Source organism: Lepisma saccharinum, chromosome 4 (assembly GCF_977018435.1).
Source record: "Lepisma saccharinum chromosome 4, izLepSacc3.1, whole genome shotgun sequence".
Classification (NCBI taxonomy): Eukaryota; Metazoa; Arthropoda; class Insecta; order Zygentoma; family Lepismatidae; genus Lepisma; species Lepisma saccharinum.
In genome coordinates, this window is record NC_139232.1 from 55,681,925 (window position 1) to 55,706,572 (window position 24,648).

Below are 24,648 nucleotides of genomic sequence, written 5' to 3' on the forward strand. Positions count from 1 at the left end.
CGTCACCAACGCCGTGCCCCCGGGGGGAGGGGGGGGTTAAGCGTCCTGGTTTTCCAGGGAGTCCTCTTTTGACCATCATGACTACAGGGCCTGTAATCATGACCTTCGGGCTGCGATCAGTGTTGCCACATGAAGGGAAATTTCTTTTTTGCGGGAAAATTTGGACTGCATTTTAAGGAAAACGGGAAATTTGATGAAAATACCAGAATTTCAGGGAAATTTGAAGACATGACTCAATATCAGTACAGATTATATCAGACCTGCAAAACTCCATAACACAAAAGGCCTTCTCCGTCGGAGTAGCAGCCATTTTGGGAAAAGTGGTCACGTGGCGTCACTGACAGACACTACGGTTGCAGGCGATCACTGAAATATATATATATATATATTTTAGCTATTCTTTTCATACATACATAAAGCATAACTTGTTAGCACATCTTAATAACAACACAAGTTACAATCATTTCAAAGTGTCAATTTCTTTTTGAATAACCCTGTATATGTGTGCGGTTGTAATTGGATTTTTCGTTACTGAAAATCTGGTGTCCCTTTTATTAATTTTTCATTTTTATTTTCTTGTAACTCGACAATTATTATTAAGGTTTACATATTTATTAACGTAAAGAGGGCGCAATAGTATTATACTTGTCTCAAAGGACGGGCCTCCTCGATGGCGTAGTTGTATCGTCGTTGCCTTGTAATCAAGGGGTCCCGGGTTCGATACCCGGTGGAGGCACATTGCACAGTGGTTCGGATCCCACTTTAAACTGTATGCCCAGTCCCGATTAGCCATCTGCGCATAAAGTGGACATAAAACAAAAATCAATCAAAGGACGAGAAAATTACAGTGCATTATATTTAAAAACTAGTATACGTATATAGTGAGAACAAGGAAAATGCAAATAAATTTAAAGAAATAGTTGTGAAGGGTTGTTTCTTGGAAAAACGGCAATACCGCTTTTATCAGAGGAAGTGTGACCTGGATGGGTTATCCAGGGACATTCGATACACTGTCGAGCACTCGAAGCAAGAACTCGAGTTCGTAGAATCTGTATTCGTGTCAGGCAAGTATCCAGAATTGTTTCTTTCGGAGGATAGGGGATATAGAACATCACAACTGTAGCAAATGTAAGGCATATTGAGTGAGAAAAAGTAGTAGTTAGACTTTAACTGCCGGTTTCTATGAAGTCATTTTTTGGACAAGGAAGAAATAAACGAACGAACGAAAAAAAATATTAAATTTGTGTACATTGCTATACAAGATTACATGTACAATAGTATATTGGGCTGATGCATAAATTCGTAGCGTCTTTTCACTGTGGAAAAAGTTTTTTTTTTATTTGGTACTAATTTGAGATGAACGAAAGACAGAAATTAATCAGTAAGTTTTCGATTTCACACCTGAAGAAATCAGCTGATCAGGGGTCAAATACCCAACCCAAGTTTGAAGAGCATTTTCGTTACCAATGGAGTTTCCTTGAAGAGCTAGATCGGGGTAGTAAGGAGGATGTTGAATAACCTGCCAACCAAGTTCGTGGATAGCAGCTCTTGACATGTTAGCGGAGTGTGTGCGTGTGTTATCGTGCTGCAGCAGCACTTGATGCATGCAGTCTTTCTTGTCTACTCGCTGATTTGTGTTGTTTTCACTAAAGCGTGCTGCATCCTGAACCTTATGGAATGGTAACATTTACTAATTCTCGGGTCGACTGACGTGGATCATCGTGGATTCAAGTGTTTAAAAGGTCTTAATTAAAGAATCACTCAAGTCAAAATTACCCTCTTTGAAATCCCAAAACAATTTTCTTTCGCGGCTTTCCCCGTTGGCACAAATGTTTCGAGTCAAGTCGAGTCAAATCCGACACCTTTGCTCCTCTGTTAAACACAGACAGAAGAATATGTCGTTCGTTTTTTTCCACTTCACACTTTTTGTTCTTTAGCTCACAAAGAACACTGTCTTCCTTCAAATCTGTAATTTTTTTGTATAAATATATATTTGGTTTTAGCTTTTCAGCTATGCACGAGTTACATTTGTTTTACATTTCATAATTTTACAATTTCATAATTTTATAATACAATATTTTCTCTTATAATATAGTTGGTAAGTTAGTAAGTAATATATAATTTTCTTAGTCGGATTCCTCAAAAGTGTTGACAAGGCGTATGCCCCATTATATCCTGCTTCTTTTAGATCTCTTAAGAAATAATCACGCGTTTTCACATTAAGACGACATCAAATATAATATGATCAGGTGTTCCTTCAGTTGCACCACACTGACAGATTGCAGATTGCACAATCTTCCTAGTGCACAAGTCTTTAGGGGCTAGGGTGTAGTTTAGCCGACATCTAAGAAGGCTTGTTAAAGAACTTCTTGAAAGATTAATATCTTGATACAAATGTTCTTTGGGTATAAGTGGTTGAATTGAATAGTATTTTCCCCACATTAGTCTTACCTGTAATTGTCCATTGTTTCTGCCAACTTTCCAACAGTTCTGTTTTAGCATGTGACTCTAGCGCTTTTGCAGACAAAAATTAATCCGAAGCGATCGGTGACTTGATTCTTCAGCTGCGTACTACTTCTTCTGCTTTCCTTCTATGGATGTATGGCCAGGAGTCCAGACAAAAGAAATACTGTAACCTGAGTTGGTTAGTTTGTGATACAAAATGTTTATGTTAACAATGTACCAGTCTACATAGTAATCAGCTGTTATCGTCCCCAGGGAGTGTAACACTGACGCTGAATCAGTGGCGATCACTACCCTCTTGAGGTTTTTCTCCTGTATACAACAACGCTTGACGAATAGCAAAATTCAATGCGTATTCATAAGCACAACAATGCCACTCCAATCGACAAACACCGCAGGGTTACCATACCAAACACAAACGCTACGAACAAGTTGTTGTAGAACCTTTCACACAGAAAAGTAAATGCATCAGTTGAAATAGAAAATGCATAAAGTCTGTAATTCAGACAAAATGTATTTCTGGGACACTTCGTATTAGCTCATATAAAATTTGAAAGCATACTTCTCCAATTTCTTACTGTCCTTTGTCCTTTCATACTCACTTTTCAATATTTCCGAAGGACTCGAGGCAGTTCCTCTCTTCCTGGCTACAGACGTCGTTGCATGGGTGCAGAGAGGTTAGTTATATAGAAGCCCCCACAACTGCGTCAAAGTCTCTACCGTCTGTGGGGGAGCCTCTTTTTCTTTTGAGTTGGAGAGGGACGCACCTACAGCCTTGCGTCGGAGAACCAACTGTTCTGCTGCATCTTCTTCCCTTGAAAGTAGGCTTTTTTTTTTTTTTTTTTTCGAATTCGTCCAACCTAGACCAAACCACGAAGGTTTAATTAAGACGTCTCCAGAGCCTAAATATCACCATTAAGGACTTCTGAATACTATCTAAGGGAAGAGGAAACAGCTTAAGTACATATAGTAATAGCCTGCATATGTACTTTATAGTGAAGTTCATAACATTCAATTAAAAACTCCGAACAGATGGCACGATGTACGCATGCTAAAATATTCCTTGAATTCAAATTTCTTCACAGTGAAATTCGAATCGTCAACAATATAATCGAAAATTTCTACCGAACTTAAAGGAAAACTATAAAAAAATTGATTTTTTTTTTACAAAACTGCAATAAAAATATAACTCCTAAGGACTCGAGTACGAATATTTATCATTTGCATATAAGAAAACACAGGAACGTACACTGTTAATTGAGAGCCTATCCGCATATAGACAAAGAGCTTTTCGAGCTCTCAGCTCTCACCCTAATATTTTGAGACCACAGACTTTGGCCACCTTATCTGTGCTGTGGCAGTGCAATGCTCGTCCTTCCCGTGATGGCTCCAGGAGTAATCACTGTCGTCTCTGTTCACCCAAAGATTAATTGAAACATAACTCCGCAGAACATTGTCTTACGTTTTACCGTTTATCAAAGATGGGTGAACTGTTAACACTGCTGTTGAGTCTGTGCTCCCACAATAATAATTGAAAAAGAAGTTGGAGATTTTGTCTTGAGTTATGTAGTTCATCGGGGAGGCTTCAGGAGTTTCGCACTACCGCTATGGTTCACTAAAATTCAATGTTAAAGCATTATATATTATATATATTGAGCAGACAATTGCGTGTGACCCAAACTTTATAGTGTCAGGACCTTCTAGGCGATTACTTTTCTCATGTTTTTTCAATATGACGTGAACGCAAGTATGGCAACAGTTATTTATTTTTGAAAGTAGCCAAAACATTGTCCAAGTTCTTCATTAATGTACGTAAAATTCATATTGTTTTGCCGAAAATATATTACATTCTACTCAGTACAGTGATATGCTCGTACCTCCATGAAGAAGGTAGGTGAACCAAAGGTGGCCCTAGAGGAATTTACAAATCTCTAATGAGAGATAAATTTCTGCAATTAAAAGAAATAACTCCTATAACTAATTAACAATGTGTACCAAATGGATATTTTGTAACATTGCTTGTAACTTTTTTTTAAGAAAAAAAAAGAATAACAAAACTGTTACTCTGTTCCTAAGGTGGCCCATGTGTCCCAAAGATGGCCACGGCTAATGGTTGACTTAGAAAATGCTGCTTGTGCTCAAGAAAACGTATTTATTCATGTTTATTCACGTCCCTACATCTTATTAGAAAAAAAAATTGTCAAACTTTTGATTGTTGACATGCATTATAGACAGTAACGACGAATAGCCGACCTCCGTGGAGGACTGGTCTGCTCAGTCCCTACGACCCCAGGGGTTCCACAATAACTTAAATAAAATGGCTGCTGGCAGTTCGTTTTCTGCATGGTTCATCTGAGGGGAGGACTGGATAATTTAATGTAGTGTCATTTGTTAGCTGTGAATATGATTTTCGTAACGTGGGCCACCTTGTGAATACGGGCTACCTTTGGCTCACCTACCTTATAATAAATAAATACGAGTACGTAGAGTGGAAATTAGCAGTACTTGCATGCAAATGTAACAAAACTGTTCTGTTCTTGCATTCATTATATTCATAATATTAATGTGTATTTTTTGTTAGACCCTGACTAATTATAAACGCAAATGAATCATGCTCCAATGCTACTTGTACCTTTAGAAATAGCTATGTATTACATAGACCCTGCTGGATGTCTCCAAGTAAAACTTGATTATCTTTAGCATGAATTCGATACATGCTAACTTATTACTTTATGAAACTGAAATATTATTATGCAGCTCGTATATTTTTTGGCATTAAATGGCGACTAGCTACATGTTGCTCTTTTTAAATTATTTTTTACTAACATTAAACACTTCGTTTTTGCATAATAAACTGCTACCTGTATATCCAGTCAAAATACTTTTGGCTCCAACTGTGCGATTGAGGTAAAATGTGGTATTTAGTACATCGACGTGTCCATATTTTAACCTTTTGGATCCCAAGCGTCTCGAACGAGATACCCAACTGTAACCCTCACGGTCCCAAGCGTCTCGATCGAGACGCTGTGTCAAGGTCGTAGTTTTTACGTTATAACTTTTCTATTTTTGGCTAGAATTTCGATTTTTTTCTTTTATATTGTTCCTAACACATGTATTTAACAGAAATGTTTCTTGCACCTTTTTTTTTCTTCATGAAAATGGAGGTGAAAAGGCGGGAAAAGGGACTTCTCTTTTCAAGGGAAAATATAAATTTCAAACATTTCAACAATTTTTAAAAATAATTTTTGGGGGTTTTCTCCCTTCCCCCTCCATATATACGTCAAATTTGCATAAATTTTGCATTTTGAAAAAAAAAATTGGGGGGCGGGGGGAAACGCCATTTTTTTAAGAAAAGTATTTTTGAGGGGATTTCCCCCCTTTCCCCCTCCATATGTACGCCGAATGTGCATAAATTATATATCGTCTGAATCTGTGATTCATTCTGCGTACAACGGTATATCTTTCATATTTCTAGGGCATTTAGTTTCTGAGCTATAGTCGTTTCAAGGTACCGCTGCATTTTGAAGCTTGAATCAGTGGCGTGCCCACCATTCCTTTTGGTAGTACAACTCAAGTTACATTGGTCATATGACAATGATGCAAATATTTTTGTGTTCCTTACATGCCAGCGATAATTTCTATGTGCATTTTGAACTTTTCATATCCTCGAAACCTCATTTTTTTAAAAAAAAAGTATTTTCAGGGGATTTCCCCCCTTTCCCCCTCCATATATACGCCGCAGGTGCATAAATTATATATCGTCTGAATCGATCGAGACGCTGTGTCAAGGTCGTACAACGATAATTTCTATGTGCATTTTGAACTTTTCAAATCCTTTTTTCGGGGGGGGGGGCGAAACCCCATTTTTTTTAAAAAAAAAAGTATTTTCAGGGGATTTCCCCCCTTTCCCCCTCCATATATACGCCGAATTTGCATAAATTTCATATAGTCTGAATCTCTGGTTCATTCCGCGTACAACGGTATATCACTCATCTCTCTAGGGCAATTAGTCTCCGATCTACACTCATTTAATTGAAACTCTGCATTTTGCTCAAAATCGGCTCGGGACCGAGAGGCTTACTTGTGAAAATGGCCTTGGGACTCAAAAGGTTAAACTTCTGTACTCACGTGTTGCAGAAGGACATAACTTTAATTAGAAAAAACTTTAAAATAAATGGTTTTGTGTAAGATCACTACAAATATGCAGAATCCATTGATGTACACAAAGATAAATTTAATATGAGTGATCTATTGATGTAGTCTGTCGATATCTCAGGTTTTTGTGCGACAAAATGTGACATAAGAATCCGAGCTATACTTAGGGCTTATGGGTTATTGGTATCGTATGCTACGTGGTAGGTATTAAACAGATTATTGAAGTAAATACTGTGCACCGTACTCTCGCGTGGAGGGGAGGAGGAGAGTGGACCATGCTTCCTTATGGCCCGAGCGACACGGAAGAAGGGAGAGCTGCGCGGGGACTTTTCGTCAAATGTTTTTTTTTTTTCCTTGTAGTCGCTCTATAGTATCTAATAAGAACTATTTTTACCTGGATTTGATTCAGATTAAATCTGTACTTATCTTTTGTCATCAACATCGAGTAAGCTCTACTTACCATAGCAACTGAAAACAATTGATTAGTGATTGTTAAATTGTTCAGTGTTGTATTTTCGAAACGCAGCTATTTTTATATATAGGCATATCCGAGTACTCGCGATAATTTTTCCTTAAGGAGAACTAAGATTTACCTACAAAATGGCGGTGTCTACCAACAGGTGATTATAGCACTCCGATAAAGAATTCATGTATGTTTATTTATTGTGATCGCAAATTCAAAATTATCGTTTCCTCATCAATTATAGGCACATTTGTGGGTTTCTATATAATACAAAACCAGGGTGGCCACTCTGAATTTTTCTCCGTAGACGTGAAAAATTGCAACTTTTATTAATCCAAACCTCATTGAATTTATAGATATTTTTAAATGTTCTGAGGCAAGTTTTTCACCATTTATCTTTTATTTTTATCAAGGAAAGAAATCTGGGTGGAAATAAAACAAAATTCGATCCATTCGTTTACTTCGTTAATGTCCTTTGTAGAACAATCTGTCTGGCAGACGGAAGGTTATTGCAAGATAAGAATCTCAAAGTTGATTGTGTAAATATGAGTTTGAAATTCTTATCCAGTTAACAATTTTCCGTACATTAGTATATCCCGTAACATTTGTGACTTGTGTTTGTAGATAAGTCTGAGTATTTGAAATGACAAATGTAAACTCCCCACCTTAAATTACATATTTTAAATATAGCTACGTTTTGATACATTGGAATCACACATACCCTTTATATTTTTAATATATTGAATACGCAATGCGTAAGGTTGAAATAGAGAAAATATGTGGTTGTACGCTTGAACTTTGTAAAATTTAGCCTTGAAAAACCGGGGAATTATACTTGAATTTTATCATGTGCCTAGAGTGGCCATCCTGATGATGCATTAAAATACAGCTCGACATAGAAAGAAATACTCACTTACATCACATGGTGCACTTTGGCCTTGCCTTTACAAACGATTACAGAAATGCATCAAACTTTAAACCTGATTCTTGGCAAAGTCCAAAAATGCATCAATCGATGCGTTTCTCGTGTGTCAAATAGATTTGATGCATTTAGTTTTCTGTGCCAGAACTGACGCCAGTGAAACTGAGTGTAATGTCATTTGTCACTATTTATCCGATTCCGTAAGAATATATTTTATTCTCTGGAAATTGGTCTCTTCACAGAAGCTCTGGGAGAAGGCTTGAATATCCCTGAAGAATGTGGAGTCATTAGGAGTCCGGTATCAAGGACATTTAGGGGGGTCCAGGGGGTCTAATTACAAAAATTAAATAATAAAATCAATGAAATAATAAAATAACTAAAATTATATAATGAAAATATACTTGTTCTTTACTCGATGTTTATTAATTTCCGCCAAACTTATTGGAAGGCAAGGATTATACGTATATGATAGTGGCAAAGTAGATTTATGCAAGATTTATTACTACTTATAACGTAACATTCATAAAATACGCCAGTAACTTAACTTTTCGTCAACGGATCTAACAACCTTTTTTATATATTTAATAAATATTCAATTCTTTGTCTATTTGACATTAATTTCTTTGCCAGGGCATTTCATTTTTTGTAAATAATAAATATGTGCTGTTATATCACTTCTTACACCGTCCTTTTACCTATTTATGTAATACAAATATGATGTTAATTTAAATATTTTAATTAATTTATTATAATTATTATTTTTGTTTAAACATTATTATTATTTTGAGACACTTGGTTCGGACTCCCCCCCCTCCAAACATATTTCTAGATACATGCCTGTCCGGTATGTTTTTAACTCTCGCGACTGCTTCATCCCAGATCATTTCTGACATCACAAAGCATACTCCCGTTTCAGTTCAGAAAAAGTTGTTCCTCGCTTATGTACTGCACTGTGTTCTTCAATTGTGCAGAATTACATTCTTGGGGAGGTTAACAGGAATGGAAGAAATTTCTTATTTTGGGAAATTTTTATTTCAAAGCTTATATGCTATCCAAACAGCGGACCCAGACCAGAACGCCTGAAATACTCGAACTGCCTACTCGTGAAGATAATTCATCCACAAACTCGAGCGCTAAACAAGTCTTGCAAGGAAATATTCACAGCTTTGAAGAATTATTCGATTTTCGGTTGGCTTTCTCTCTCAGTTCTTTCAAGGCTTGCACCACATTTTCTCTATATTGTACCGTCCCAGACCGGCCTTGAGATGGCTTTTTGTAGGTATGGTCACAGACACTTCCGGGTTGCAACGGTACTATGAGGTTTCAAACGGATTGTTACAACCCAGAAGTGTCCGTGACCAGGGGCACAAGAACATTTCTGAATTGGGATTGCAAAGTGCAGCCTAGATAAATGTGTTTGTAAACATCACTTTTAAACGATTTGTATCTTCAAGAGTCATTGGACCACTCTCATCATCATTTCGAAGCGACGGCCGCTGTTAATGACGCAGTCAGAAAATTCATTTCGAATGTCAACCATAATTATTTCCAATAAGTTTTTTTAAAATAATTTCTAGTTGGGGGATTCTAGAAACTCCTTTGTAAGTATTGGCGTTTTATTTATGAAACATTCACTCCCTGATTGCTACAATTTGCAGGCAGGAAGGGATGCTGTACGCAAAGAGAAGACATTCTCCCTCATCCCTCCTTAAAATACCACCGCAGGGTCGCAATATTGTTGTAGTGTGAACCGAAATCAGGCAAGTATCTCTTTGAATGCTTACCTGATTTGTGTGTTCTCAATGTGAACTAGATTTCTTTAATTATTCGGTGTATATTTTCGTCGATGGAAAGTTATAACAACTACCGCGAGTATTCTGCGGTATTCGATTTCATAATTCCTGTTTTCAGAACACGCCAGTAGACTATGGAAACATGTGTATGTTAAGTAAATGGCGGTGTTATTGTGTTTGACCCTTCATCGTCGCGATGAGTGTAGAATAACGAGTTCAGATACATCAACAAGGAAAGAAAAACTTGGAATCTGAAGCAACCTCAAAACGCTTTGCAGTTAGGCAAAATGTGTAACGCGTATTGCAGACGTTGCGAAACTCTTTTCTATTGGAAAGTCAATGACAAAGGTTTCTTGAGAACCAGAACTCCCAGATGGAAACTTGGACAACGCCCCCTCTATATGTGGATGTATGTTATTGTGTTACGTTCTCTGCAGGCACATATCTAGGTTCGAATCAAGTGGCTCAAAATAATAATAATAATAATTTTAAATTAAAATAATTATATCAATTCAAAATAATTATAATAGTATTAATTAAAATATTCAAATTAATTAATGTTATATTTTTATTACATGAATAGTAAAAAGACTGCATAAGGATAGTGATATAACAGCACGTATAGCTAAGGTCGGCAAAATTTGTAAAAAGAAAATGGCCGGCAAGGAAATTAATGTCAAATAGATACAGAATTGAATATTTATTGAATATCAAAAATAGAATGTTAGATCCAGTTGGTGAAAAGTAAAGTTCCTGTTAATATGTTATGCATAATATTATAAGTAGTAATAGATATTGCATAACGATTCTTTGGTACCGTCTTTCAAAGTCGTATGCTCACAATATAATGCTTGCCTACCAATTAGTTCGGCGGATATAAAATAGCCCTAGATTAAACAACAAGTATATTTCCATTACCTATTTAATATTATGTTATTTTATTCTTTTCATTATTTAATTTTAGTACTTAGTAAGTCTTTCGGAGGGGCCCGGACCCATGAACCCCCCTAAATACGACCTTGGTTCCCTGTGGTATGTATCTTGCAAGTTGCAATTCTCAGTATCTGATTTAGAGGGGTTCATTCCCGGGCGTCCATCTATAAAGCGGCGAAATAGCATCAAAAAGAGATTTTAATTAGCAGTTTTATCAACATACTCTCTACGTATGTCAATTAACGTTAAGTGTAAATGACAATTACTCCATGACGCCTAAAATTGAGCGATAGTTTCCAAATAAGAAAGTAATAACATTTGACATTCGAGATTGCAGCTTTACCCGTCAGGCAAAGAGAGAACCCTTGAAAAATCGCTATCTTGACTTTTGACAGCAAACCAGTCGCGTCATAGATGGCGCTGCCCTTCGTAGGAAGTTGACCTCACCCGTAAAGGCGGGAACGGATGCATCAGTCCACAGTCTCATCGCTTAAAATTTCGATCACAATTTGCTCAACGTTCATCGAGATTACTCACTTCATTCTGAAGAACTTTCTTCGTGTACCGCGTTACCTGCGTACTGCCAAGGTCGTCCACTTGTCGTTGGACACGGCAACTTGCCTATGCGTGGATCATGTCGGGTGATTGCCACTCATTACCTGACACTGGTTCTGTCGACATGATAACGAACCGGTGGCACTTGAAGTGTACAACTTCTTTATCGTAATCATCTAAGCAACGAAGACTCGCAGGCGTCAGTCTGTGAAATTGTAGTGCAATAAAGATTGCCTTTCTTTTAGATGGTAGTTGCTCTACAAGTTTTAGCAACATGCATTTTATAGCTGTCGGTTCTAGCGATATGTATAACTTTGTTCTGTCTCCATGTTGATAAGTCACGGTTAGTTCTTTCCATCCACGTCATGAACTCTTCCAGTTAAATAGGGCAGTAGAAAAGCAATGCAAGGATCGAAATCTTGCGGCAATGGTATGCCCCGGAAGGAACATCGTGTGTGTGTGTGTTTGGGGGGTGAAGGAGGAGTATGACAATGGGAGGATTTCTTTTGCAGTCACTCCAATATATTTTGTCTCTTTTACCATCATTTCCTTCATTCGACGTTGTTTCTTAGCGAAACATTTCTGATTTTAAAGGTATATTCATTTGAAATAAAGAAATTCCCTGAAAAGGCCCGCCTCCACCCGCATGAATTCAGGGGTATCCGCGGGGCCTGATGCCAGTGGATAATAAACCTTTTCGAGCAAGGCCTCATCTCCAGGAAGCTATCAACTCGCGGCAAGCCACGGCACCTAGCGACCTGTTGAGTGAGATGAGTCAAGGCAAAATGGATAATAAACCTTTTCCTGCTCCCACAAAAATAGGCAATAATTAGGCTGGAGAGTTCAAGGAACTAACCGATCTCTAACTACGCACTGGTAATGATCAGGCTGGAAAGTTCATACGAACTAACCGATTACTGATCTTGTACTGCGGGGCCTGATGCCATAAACGCACGGCCATGAAAATAGGCGGCTGGGCAATTTGAGCTGGTGCCACGTATGAAAAAAGCAAAACGAGAGCGGTACAAAATCGCTGGTTCCCGCGCACTGTGTGGCAACGTCAAGCTCTTGCCTAGTTCGAGCGTCAGACTGACCACTCTCCAGAACACTTTTGTGTGATCCCTGACCTTTCGAGCAAATACTGTCAGTTTGTATCACCACGGCCGTAGGCAGGAAAAAGTTTCGGAGGGGGGGTTTCATTCATAATTGTTCCCATGGGCGTCACCAGAAATTTGAATAATAGAAATAATAACAATAATTGTACAATAATTATTAAAATTTCATAATAATAAAACAATTTTATTCCATAATAATACTAATAATAATTATTATTATATTATTGTTATATCCTTGAGGGGGGCTTACTCAATCCAGCAGATGAGTGAATATCCAGCACAAGTTTATTTTTGTTTTTTTACGTTTCATACAGTGTGTACTGAAATGCACAATTATTATACTTCGTCATTAAACTTTAGACACCTTCAAGAAAAAGCTTTAAAAGTTAGATGGAAATTTTAGTCATAAAGTTTTTGTTGTTTAACTTTAAAATTACATTTTTGGAATTTTGAAAAGTGTGGAAGCAGTTATTATTTTTAAAAACTTGGCCTGGTGCATGGATTGTAACCTCAATCGCGAACGTAATGTGCTACGAAACTGGAGATCCTAGGTTTGAATCAAGGGGGATTTTCGACTTTATCGGACAGGAAATTTAAAAGCTGGAAAGGGAATTTTGGGACAATCATAAGGGAATCTTCAGTCTATATTCCTTGTGACGCAGGAACAACACTGGAAAGATGACAGCAGAAGTGAAAATGGAGGGGTCGCGGGTTGGTTACGATTCTGAGAATAAATCCTGTTTCACTCAAGTTTAAGAATTCCAAATGTTTGAAAATTCTAGCTCGATCGTTTCAACATTGTCTCCATGTATTTTTGTGATGCTTCGAAAAAAAAATTGAAAATTTGTTACAGATTTTGGTTTCTGAACTTCCATTAATCCAACATGTCAGAAGTTTCGGGAGGGGTTTGAACCCTAGAAACCCCCCCCTCTAAATACGGCCATGTGTATCACATGGATTACAAGACCAACTGTACAACGAGATCTTACAATCTCTTAAACCTCCGAATACACAGTGTTGTGCCCCGACGTGGCAACAGCGCGAACTTCTGCCACCAGCCTAATTTCATGTCTGTAATATGAACTTTGGCCACAGCTACCTCAGAATTACAGGTTTCCCCGTTCTTGTGTGTGTTTTATTCGTTCATACATGTTTACAATAATACAAAATCTTAAGTTGTAATAACACATAATATTAAATTTACAATTGTGTGAATGACCTTACTTATTCTGGATTCCAGAACAAGTCATGTCATATATTGGTAGTTCTATGTTAGTATTAATATAAATTAGGAGTTTGAAAAGTTTCATATATTTTAAGTGGATTATGTATGTTTATGATTATGAAATATTATTATTGTTATTTTATGGAGTCTGAATCAATTTACTCAGTGGTATATTATATTCATTTAAAATAAGAAAACTTTCTGTTTTTGTCTTTCCAGATGAGACCGATCCCTACAAGTTCCTTGATTTTCGAAGCCAAGGGGTGGTTGGCAGTCAAGAGGGCCAAACCCTCTGGCTTCTGGATCTCGCCCAACCTCTTCCTCTTCCAGGTAATTGGTTACTTGTTAAGGAATTGATTGTTGCTTGCATCAGAGAATATTGTGAGCAGTGTTAGTTGAGAGAATGTTGTGTGCTCTGCCAAAGAGCAATAAAAAACATACTGTGAGGAGTAAGGATTATTATATTTGTAGCAATTCATGATTGCAACCCAAATTTTTTTTATGTAGCTGCTCAGATATTGAAAGCAGATTTCAGGAGTTGTAACAACTTTATTTAATAAAAGTTGCAAGAAAATTACAAGAAAAATTAAAAAAATTGCTAAAAAAAGAGTAGAGTCCAAAATCTCCTTCACACTGTTTTGTGATCAAGATGTGTAAGACATAAGAGTTTACATATCTTTAGATTGTACAGTCACACATCACTTCTGGGTTCTAACGACTCCATTGACCTGTAGTGTCCCAGTGGCATTGATCCATAGTGTCCTTCACTGTATGCACTTGGAAGGATGCATTAGTATGTTCTCCAGCAATAAGAGGATTTTTATTATTAAATACGTACATTAAATTAAAAATAGTAAGAAAATATAGAGCATAGAAATACCATTTATACCAATGTTTTTTATTCAAAACACACTTTAAGAAATACTCTTTATCTTCTCCAGAGCATTGATGTCAAACCCTTCCATGTCGCTAATTCCATATTTCTCATCATTCCTTAATTTTTTCATAATTAGCTCTTTCCTTCTTCTCTCTGGTCTACATATCTTATAGAGCGACCACCAGCAAAAGAACTTTCGGCGAATGTCTCCGTGTACCTCCCCCTTCTTTCGTTCAACTCGAGCCATAAGGAAGCATGCTCCACACTGCCCCTCTCCTCCACGTGGGAGTACGGTGCACAGGAGTCGTGCATCTGCGCAGGCTTTTTTGCTTGTGGTTTCACTATACCTTCCTTCTTCATTTCATACATCTTTGGTAGGCTATCCTCCATCATCGTCATATATGCCATACCACCTCATTCACGTCTGCTTTGTTCTGTTTCATAATTTCTTGCTCCTTCCATTTTCATGATGCATCATCTTGTCATTCCAATTATACACTGCGGCACCTTAGCTTCCACTATGTGACAAAGGTCCTAAACAAGCTTATGTAGGCACTATGCATACAGTAAACTCTCCCAAAACATGGAAATGTAGCATTAAAAAAAAAAATAAGAGAGATTAAATGTATTTATTGAAGAACTGTTTTTGAAAACTTAAGGGACACTTAAATTACAGTACATTCTATTAGCTTTGAGTTATTTTTATACTGATTCAATGTTTTGTTCACACTAAATATCTCCATAATTCACAGTTCATTGTTTTATGTATGTTGTTTTGTATCTTAATTGTATGTGGTACTGTAATATTGTTATCTCGATAATTTATTTTGATTGTAGTGTACTTATAATATGCATCATAGATCTGTAGGGATCAGAACAGAAATAAATCAAATCTTATCCTCGTTTTATTTACTCATTATCAAAGTCTGAACTGTACATTCTTATAATTGGGATACAATCCATATTTTCAGGACTTGATTACACTTTAGCAATACCTCTTTGTTGTAAATCACATCCTTCACCTCTTTGTAGAAGTTTGTGCCAACTTACCCACTCCTCTTAATTTCTCACTCTTTACCTCCTCTCCAATTTTGTTTCCCAGGTATTCAAAGCTTCCCACCTTTTCTAGTCTATAATTTATAAAATATGGACTTTCAAACATTAACTGTTTCTTTGCAGATTGCCAGAAGTTATGTTTTCGTTACTACAGTGGGCACAATGCAACTTGTTTGGCCAGTTCCGATCCCATATCTATGATTCGAGGTCTCGCTGCAGCACAGACTGAAAGCTCAGATGAGGAAGGAAATCTTCCTGTTGTTTCATCCGACTTTGAAAAACCTGTTAATCTTGTTAACTTTCGAGTTTCTGGTGAGTGCATCTTGCTTACAGTTTATAATACATTCCTGTTAATTCCAGTTGGTTAGCCGGCCCCCGTGATGGAGTGGTTAGCACATCATGCTAGGATGCCAGGGGTCCCAGGTTCGAATCCTGGCCTGGGCATGGATGTTTGTGAGTGTCCATTCATCAATTTCATCATATCATCACTCATCGTCCATCTTTGCAAATTAACCAAAAGTGGCACAAGAAGTTAAGTAAAATAAAGCAAATCAATCAATCCAGTTGGTTAGGTACATTGTTTGATTTGAACAAATCCATAAATCTTTCTTTCCACATTTAGATATTTTTTTAAGTGTTGACCTACCTAATAAAAGTAGAAAATGTACTATTTAAGTCATATGTATAAAAAACTGAAGTTCTAAAAGTGCAATTTTCACAAACATTTAATATGTATCAGTAGCGCAATTTTCATGCCTATAGACAGAAAAAAACTTCTTTTGGGGGGGGGGGTGTTGTCACCCATAATTGGTGTTATACTTAACAATATGTATGTAGTCACTATGTGCTTGCTACACATGCATGTGTTTTATGGAACTGAATATAGGTTAAATCTATATAAAGTGTGTATATAAACTCCGTGCCCACTTTGAATAATTTATTTGCAACAACCTATGAAATTTATCAGGAATACAAAATATTGTAGAGAGTACCGGAAAGTTTTTTTGACAGGGCAATTTGGTTACAAATGCTCTATGTGGGAACAGTGAGTGACCCAACAAATGTCTACATGGTAATCAAACTCCTGCCAAACACAGCTCAACATGTCCTCTGTAACTGTGGCTGTTGCTTGCTCAATTCTCCTGCTAAGTTCCACAACATCACATGGAAGAGGAGGGACATAAACAAGGTTCTTCACATATCCCCATAAAAAAAATCGGGGGACCTAGGAGGCCACTTCATCACATACTGGTCACCGTTTCCTGCACGACCAATCCAGCAGTTGGGAAGCTCTGCATTAAGAAATGCCTGAACAGCATGGTGAAAATGCGGAGGAGATCCGTCTAACTGTAGTACATAGTTTTCTGAATCATTGTTCAACAGCAGTATTAACCAATTCTGTAAAATTTCAAGAAACGACTGCCCAGTTACAGTTGGGTCTGGAAAAAAGAAAGGGCCATACAATTTTTGGCGAGACAAAGCACAAAAAACGTTAACCTTTGGAGAATCTTGCTCATGTTCCGCAATGGCATATGGGTTTTCCAGTCCCCAAATTCTACAATTGTGCCTATTCACCTTCCCACTTGTATGAAATGTAGCCTCGTCACTAAAAATTAGCGTATTCACAAAATCACCATCTTTTTGTTGCAATGCACAGCAAAAATCAAATCGCCTGTCTTTATCTTGGGGATATAACTTTTGCATTAACTGAACGGTTTCATGCTCAAAATCTTCCATACAGTCATTGCCGGCATACCCAGCTCAGATGACGCTCTGCGTGTAGATTTCGTGGGACTTCTCGTAAATGCTTCTCTCACTCATTCAATGTCACCTTCACTCACACCTGGCCTACCACCTCCTTTCTTCGCACACAAGCACCCAGTGTTAACAAATTTTCGATACCAATTGAGGATCGCCTTTCTGGTAGGAGGTTATTTCCCATACTTGGTACTATATTTCTGTTTGACATCTGTAGCACTTTTTGATTTCTCAAATTGTAGCACACAAAAGGCCTTCTCAGTTTGAGAAAGTGCCATGATGAATCTGGTACTCTCTAGTGGCAGAAAATGGAACTACTAGAAACACCTACAATACAAAAAAAAATTCAACTTTACTCTTTAAAATAATCTACTTTGTTACTCGATAGTGCTAACATTTTGTCTACAATAAATTTTTCAAAGTGGGTCCAGAGTTTATGTACACACTGTACTATGCAAACCACTAGGGGTGGGGGTGTGAACTCTTGTCAAGGAAAATTAAAATCTTATCCAACAACACAGAGGAAATTTAAAAGGGTTGGAAAGAATATTTCGATTGAGACAATGGTAAGAGTATTTTCAGTTGAAAATGAGTTGTGCTTGAAGTTTCAAGGGGGGGGGGGGGGTGAACCTAACCCCCTTTAAATGCAACCATGACAGTGAAGGGTGCCCACAGAGGCAGAGGGAGAGAGAGATATCTGAAGGCTTCATATAATTCAAATTTTGAAATTGTAGCTTGAAAACATGGACAAGGGGTGCAGCAGATTAAGTGCCTGTGCAAATTATCCTAGTACTGGGGGTGATTTACGAGAATTCTCTTAACTGGGGGAAAGCATCACCCCACCTTTCCTCCACTTTAAGCTCTGCTGCCCCCCACCTGAGAAGAAATGCTACTCATTAAAAAAAATGTTAGTTTTTATAATCATCATGCACAGTAACACCAACCAACTGCAAATATTTGTGTGTGTGAGGAAAGGGGGGGGGGGTAAGATTAACGTCTTTCTTTGTCAGTTTTGGGATGGTAGAAAGTGCAATACTCCACCCCCCATCCTCCCAAGTCAGCATTTATGACCTTGCAGTATTTTAAGAAAGAAATAGGTGTCTCTGTACAACTGCTGTCATCACTGTCACCAATAATAATAAAAATAATAATGTTTCCTTGAAGTTCATATTTGAGGCATAATCATTGCATGGTTTTTCTTATTTAATGTCTGCATTTTAGGTATTTCTGCCAAAGGATTAAGGAGAGGTGTCTTCTTCAATCCTGATCCATACGTAAAGCTTCGGATCCGTCCAGGTAGTTGTGAGGAAGATAGCAGAGGTGATATTTTGCTTCTTCCACATCATGGTCAGGAAACAAGGACCAGCGTCAGAGAGGCAACAACGCACCCTACATGGGAAGGCCAGGTAAGAAGTCCACAAATGTACAATGCTTGATAGCTTTATGCCAAATCTAATTAAGATTTGTGGAGGAATGTACTGCTCGTAACATGTTATTTTTTGGTAATTGCATTAGTACTGTGTGGGGCTGAGCCAATACCGATGCCGATGTATTGGTATCAGAAAGTATCAGTTGGAATTTATTTACCGATACTGGCCGATACTTTCCCAACATTTTGGTCTTTCATGAACTCCGCAAAAAATGCTGCACAACCTTGGAAATTATTCAAAACTAGAAGTTGATCTTTATTTTGCACTAGTTTCGTGTGAAAAAACTTAATTTTGCAATAACATAACATGTAATTTAATAATCTGATGTAATTCTTCAATATTTTAAAGCAAAAGTGATGGTAAATTGATGCATGTAATTCATGTAATACTTGCACACCCGATATTTTGAACAACTTTCAATTATTTCAATATTCAAGTATCAGTATTGGCGGGAATCGGTGTGAGTATCAGCATCGATATCGGTTCAAAGTGTTATCGGCTCAGCCCTAGTACTGTGTTGTCTAAATTATAGACATAACTGTAATGGCAATGTGTTACTTTATAAAAATAAAATTTGTTAGTTTATTTGCATTACTCGATTAAATTCAGAACAGAACCTGTTTTTTTACAAATGAAGAATGAAGTTTGTACCTTGACCTTGGATAAAGGAACGGTTACAGTAATCTGTTACGTATAGAAGTAAAATAAAGCATCTTTAATATGTTTCAAGACAAAGCAAAATATACATGGCAGTATACTACAAGACTTAACTTCAATAAGTTTAATATATGAACTCAACATTGTTAAGGTTCTAACATTGGACTGAAGTATACAGGAATTGTGGGTACAAAAACATACTTTGGACTAGATGTTCAATCGACTGGAATATACAACCAACCTCTCTATTGTCAATACTTGCAGGTCTTCAGGTTTTATGGATACACGCAAGACATGCTTGACTTAGAAGTCAAAGACAGGTTTTCCAAGAGTCGCCCTTTGGTCAACAGATATTTGGGAAGAGTTAGCGTTCCAGTCAAAACCATTCAGGAGAGGGCACAAAAGTAAGAGTAGAAACTATTTTTTTCTTTGCTTGATTTTGAATTGTTGTGTATACACTGAAGGAAACAATGTTGTGAAGACACATGGCCAGCACTTGAACCGGAAAATGTTAGGTGGGGGGATGTTTCATCAAGACTTGGGGTTAGTTGGGGAGATGCTCCTATGGTTTAACATGGTGACAATTAGACATCTGGGGTGGGGGGATGCTTTGCGAAAACTTTTCCACATCCTCCCTCAGTTTGAGCACTGCACGTGACATTATAAATAACTTACCCCAACATAGTTCTTCTTTTTTTGCATCTTTGAAGTGCTTTCTTTCATGGTAAATACTACAAAATGTTAGACCATCTACTTCAGCATGTGGTATTGCCTGTAACTGAATAATTTTATGTTTTTGCTGTGCTTTTTTTTTTCCTGATGGTACACAACTACATGCTGTGGCCAAGAGCATATCCAGGGGGTGGGTCCAGCAGGTCCAGACCCCCCTCCCTAAACTTTCTTTCTTTTTTAAAAAATACTATGGTAGATTGAGCATACTTTCCAATGAGACGCTTGATGTGGCAGGTATAGAAAATTCTCTCTGGGTGCACTGGTTGTGGATTCTGAAAATAACCTCCACTATTTTTTTTTTAAGTTTCACACTGGGTAGTGATACACCAGCTGAAAATCTGACTTCAGTTAAATGGAGCTGTCGGAGTAAACCATCCTAAGCAAATGATCTTCTAGCTGCAGTTGAAAAGGGGACTTTCTTCATTGTACTGTGTGAAAAGGTTTTCAGTTTTACTGTACGGTTGTCAAGATATTTAGAGCCCTAATCACAATTTAGCTTCTGCTCTTTCTTACCCAAGAAACGTCACAGACTGTTTGAGAGACTTTGGGAGATTTCAGATGAATGAATAGTTCAGCCAAATATTTCAAACTGCTTCTGAAAAGTATCAACAGACATTAAATTCTGAAATTACGATTCCAAGAAAATATATATATATATAATATATATATATATAAACGAGTTAACTATCCTTGTACCATTATAAGGGGGGATGCACCTTGGCCTAGGGGGATGGACACCCCTGGCTGGACCCTCCCCCCCAAATCTACTTTCTGGATACACCCCTGGCTGTGGCACCCTTTTTCATGTACAAGACTAGAGTGTATTTCTTGTTTTATATCAATTTCTGCCTCGTTAAAATAAACACAATAACAAAGATGATGCAGTATTTTTTCAGTAGGTCTTGTTATTAATGTTTCATCAATATCATTTGTGCAATATTGAAACATACTCACAAGGTACACCAGAAGCTTTCTTCCTGAAAAATAAAACCCTACTGTTTGCTTTTCAAAGTGTGACAATATATATTTAAACAGTAACAAAGCCAGCCCTAGGTAAACATATATTTTGTACAGAGCCATAGGCATTTTCTCTCAAGATTAGTGGATCTAATGTGTGTATGGAGGACATGCTTTTCTGAAAACTAACAATATTGGCAAGTTGGTCACCAAAGTAGCTAGAATCTCTTGAGAGAACCAAGCTATTGTAGCATTATTATTTCATCTCCAGCATGAAGTTAATATGGTAGAAATAACTAAATTGTCCAAACTATTTCTCTAATTCATGTTTTGGGGCTGATCAATGTAGAGAAAGGAATACTCATGTTCTATTAATTTGGGGCCACCATCCTCTCAGGAACTTGTTGTTGCATGTAATTGTTTGAATAGTATATCCAAATATTGTTCAAAATGTACAAGAAGATGAAATAATTTTTCCACAATCAGTGCACATTGAATAGCCTCCTTTCTTATATTCTGTGGAACCTTAGGTATCAATTTTTAAGCACATTAATTAGTCTCCACTGCATCTTTCTGCCAAAGATCGCACGTTCGATTTCTGCCCTGTTCTTTGGGAGTGTTCAGTGGCGTAGCAAAGTTTCCTGTGTCCCCCCTGCAAGTATGGTATTGGGGGGGCCCTTAGTGGGAAAAAATACAGAGATTATTATAATGTATATACCATTGATGATGCCAGAGGGGATGGGTGTACAATAGTTTCCTATCCCCGCAGTCATAGAAGAAATTAACTTTTCCCTCAAATACCCTGACTTGCCATTTTTGTTATATATATAAAGTGTAGTAGTGGGAGGCTTCATGTGGCCAAAATATTTTGTTCATAATCCTTTGCATTTTTGCTTGATACTTTTTTTTTTTAATATGTTGCATGTAATACATGTATATTACACAGGTATTTTAGAAAATGCTGTTTGAGGAAATTGTTTAAAGATTAGTAAACACCCCTCTTTTGGACTTTGAGGTGGGTGTGCTTTCAGCCCAAAAAGCCACCGCCTGACTGCGCCAGGCCAAGATTCAATGGAAGAGTCACGCACATTTGCCTTCTAATACTAATAGTGAGTAATATATTCAAGCAAACTTACCATTTCAGTTTTGGAGGTTGAACTGGGCCTCTAGATTGTTGGTGTTAGCCCAGCATCACAAGGTCAATTGGAATTTACTAGAAGGAAATAGTGTGGACTCCAGTCTTGAAAGACAGATAATAGAGTGTACTGAAAATGTGTCACTCAATGAAAGACCAATCCAAAGGACTTCACCCCCAAAAGGTTGTTGCCACATGGACACATTCTTTAATTTTAATGTTAGTGGACCTTGATATTATTAATCATAAATTTAATGATGCCATTTCTGTTCGATATGCCATCAAACATACATTTCTATTCTTTTTATGAAGCAAAACCTGTTTTATAAATAGATCATCAGTGCTCAAAGTGTGCATGGGTGGAAGGGACAAGGGGGGGGGGGGCGGGTGCTATTCCCCAGTTAAGAAAATTTTCATAAAGCATTCCCTCCAGCTAAGATAATTTTCGTAAGCAATCTACTGCATTGTCTCCATGTTGATCCATACAAGGATCCTCGCTTCTATTCTCAAATTCAAGCATGCTTGAATTTCCACTTCGAGTACTACTTCACAAAAGAGTAACATGCTGGAAAGAAAGAACTGGTTCGACAGATATGTACACAAAATTTCAATATGGAAGAAAAATGAACTTCACAAATTCCCACAAAATAATGATGACATTTATTTAACTTAGGGATGGAACCGATTAATCGTTATTGGCCGATATAGGCATATCGGTTTATCGGTAAAATTACCTATTATTTTACCGATCCGATATATCGATAAATATCTTATAATTTAGTGCAAAATTCTGCCATTTTGTTGTAATTTTTATGGATAATCTCGATGCCCTACTTTTTAAAAAAGTAATTGTCTAAATATTCAACTTCTTTTGCACTGCAGTCACCTCGAAACACATATTTATTAAGGAGATCAATGAACATTTCAGGTTCTTCAAGGACCATTTCTAATTTTATATCGGATCGGTAGAATATCGGTTATCGGTATTGGTAAATTTTATATCGGTACTTTATCGGTATCGGCCAAAATTTCATATCGGCCCATCCCTAATTTAACTCATATGATGTATACCCTGCGGGACAGAAAGGGCTGGGTGCACTGGTCCTTGGGGAAAGGGATAATTGACACCTGAACCCCACCTCCTACTGAGTTTTTGGGCCCCATTGAAGTAACATGTAACAAGTGTGGATAATGTGGAAAATTTATATCAGCTTATATTTGAATATCAAAAGGCTTGGGACCCCTTAAAATTATTTAATGGGGAGTTAGATTTTAAACATCACACGTGAAACTAATATTAGTGGTAAAAGTGGTACCAGTTTTGATTGTTTATTGAGTAGCATTAAGGTGTCAACTAGTTGAGCAACTGAGTCTTTCTGTGCAACCTATTGATACACTATACATTTACAACAGATGGGCTATCTACATGTATAAAGGTATAATAATAATAATAATAATCCTTTGCGCAACAGCCCATGAAGGGCCTGGCCATACCTACCGACTGCTGGTCTCCCTCCCACACTTTCCTTCGTCACCTCTAAGCATGGAGATCTTCAACCAGTATTGGAATAGTCGGGTGGTCGGCCCGACGTATCCCCAGCCGTTATAGTAGGTCGTCTCGACCGGATTACGCTCACTCACTTGGAGCTCCCCAATTTCCTCACGATGGTGGGTTGCCACCGGCCCTATACGTAGGCCGAATAAATTCCGACCAGAGCCGGATTCGAACCTACACCGTCCCGCAGCGAACAATCTCAAGACGAGTGAACGCCTTAACCCGCTCGACTACGGAGGAGGACGTATAAAGGTATAAGATGGATTTTTTCCTATGGCCATTTGCAAGCAAGTAATTTTACATTTCAGAGGGGACCAATATGCATAGTTGCCCTAACTCCTCTGGCTTAGACAGTACGCTCCTGCTTATTCCCAGACATAGTCATATAATATATTATTGATTGGGAACCAGATTTTGGTTTTGTAATTTATTTATATATATATATATTGGATAAAAGCAAGGAGGGCCAAAAGGGCTAAGTAAAAATCAAAGAAGGTAAAAGAAAACACTCACCGGACAGTAGAAAAATTCAAAATTTTCGCTAATTTCATAGCATCATCGGTGTGAGGAGAAATAGACGGAACCGGAAGTTATATATATATATATATATATATATATATATATATATATATATATATATATATATATATAAATAAGTGACGGTATTGTTGAATTTCTGGGATTATATAACATTTCAGGGACTTCTAGAGAAAACATTGTGGGGGTCCCTAAACCTCCCCCACCCACCCCCTGCATTGCTGGGATTGCAGTCACTGCAATTAGCCAAAAGTGACATAATAGCAATGTAGAATAACAATAAATACAAATTCAATTTTTTCGGGACTGTAGCTAGAAATGCTTCAACAC

The 24,648-nt window shown here is 37.4% G+C and overlaps 1 protein-coding gene across 2 annotated transcripts in view; it reads left to right on the forward strand.

The window, feature by feature from the left end:
• The window catches only part of Hecw (Hecw ubiquitin protein ligase), a 313,224-nt gene that overhangs the window by 189,813 nt on the left and 98,763 nt on the right, over window positions 1-24,648 (forward strand). For both annotated transcript variants that reach the window (XM_083120523.1, XM_083120524.1), the window contains 4 exons: window positions 13,844-13,954; window positions 15,681-15,869; window positions 18,537-18,721; window positions 19,667-19,806. In XM_083120523.1, coding sequence (XP_082976649.1) covers window positions 13,844-13,954; window positions 15,681-15,869; window positions 18,537-18,721; window positions 19,667-19,806 — 625 coding nt within the window. The remainder of the gene's footprint in view (window positions 1-13,843; window positions 13,955-15,680; window positions 15,870-18,536; window positions 18,722-19,666; window positions 19,807-24,648) is intronic.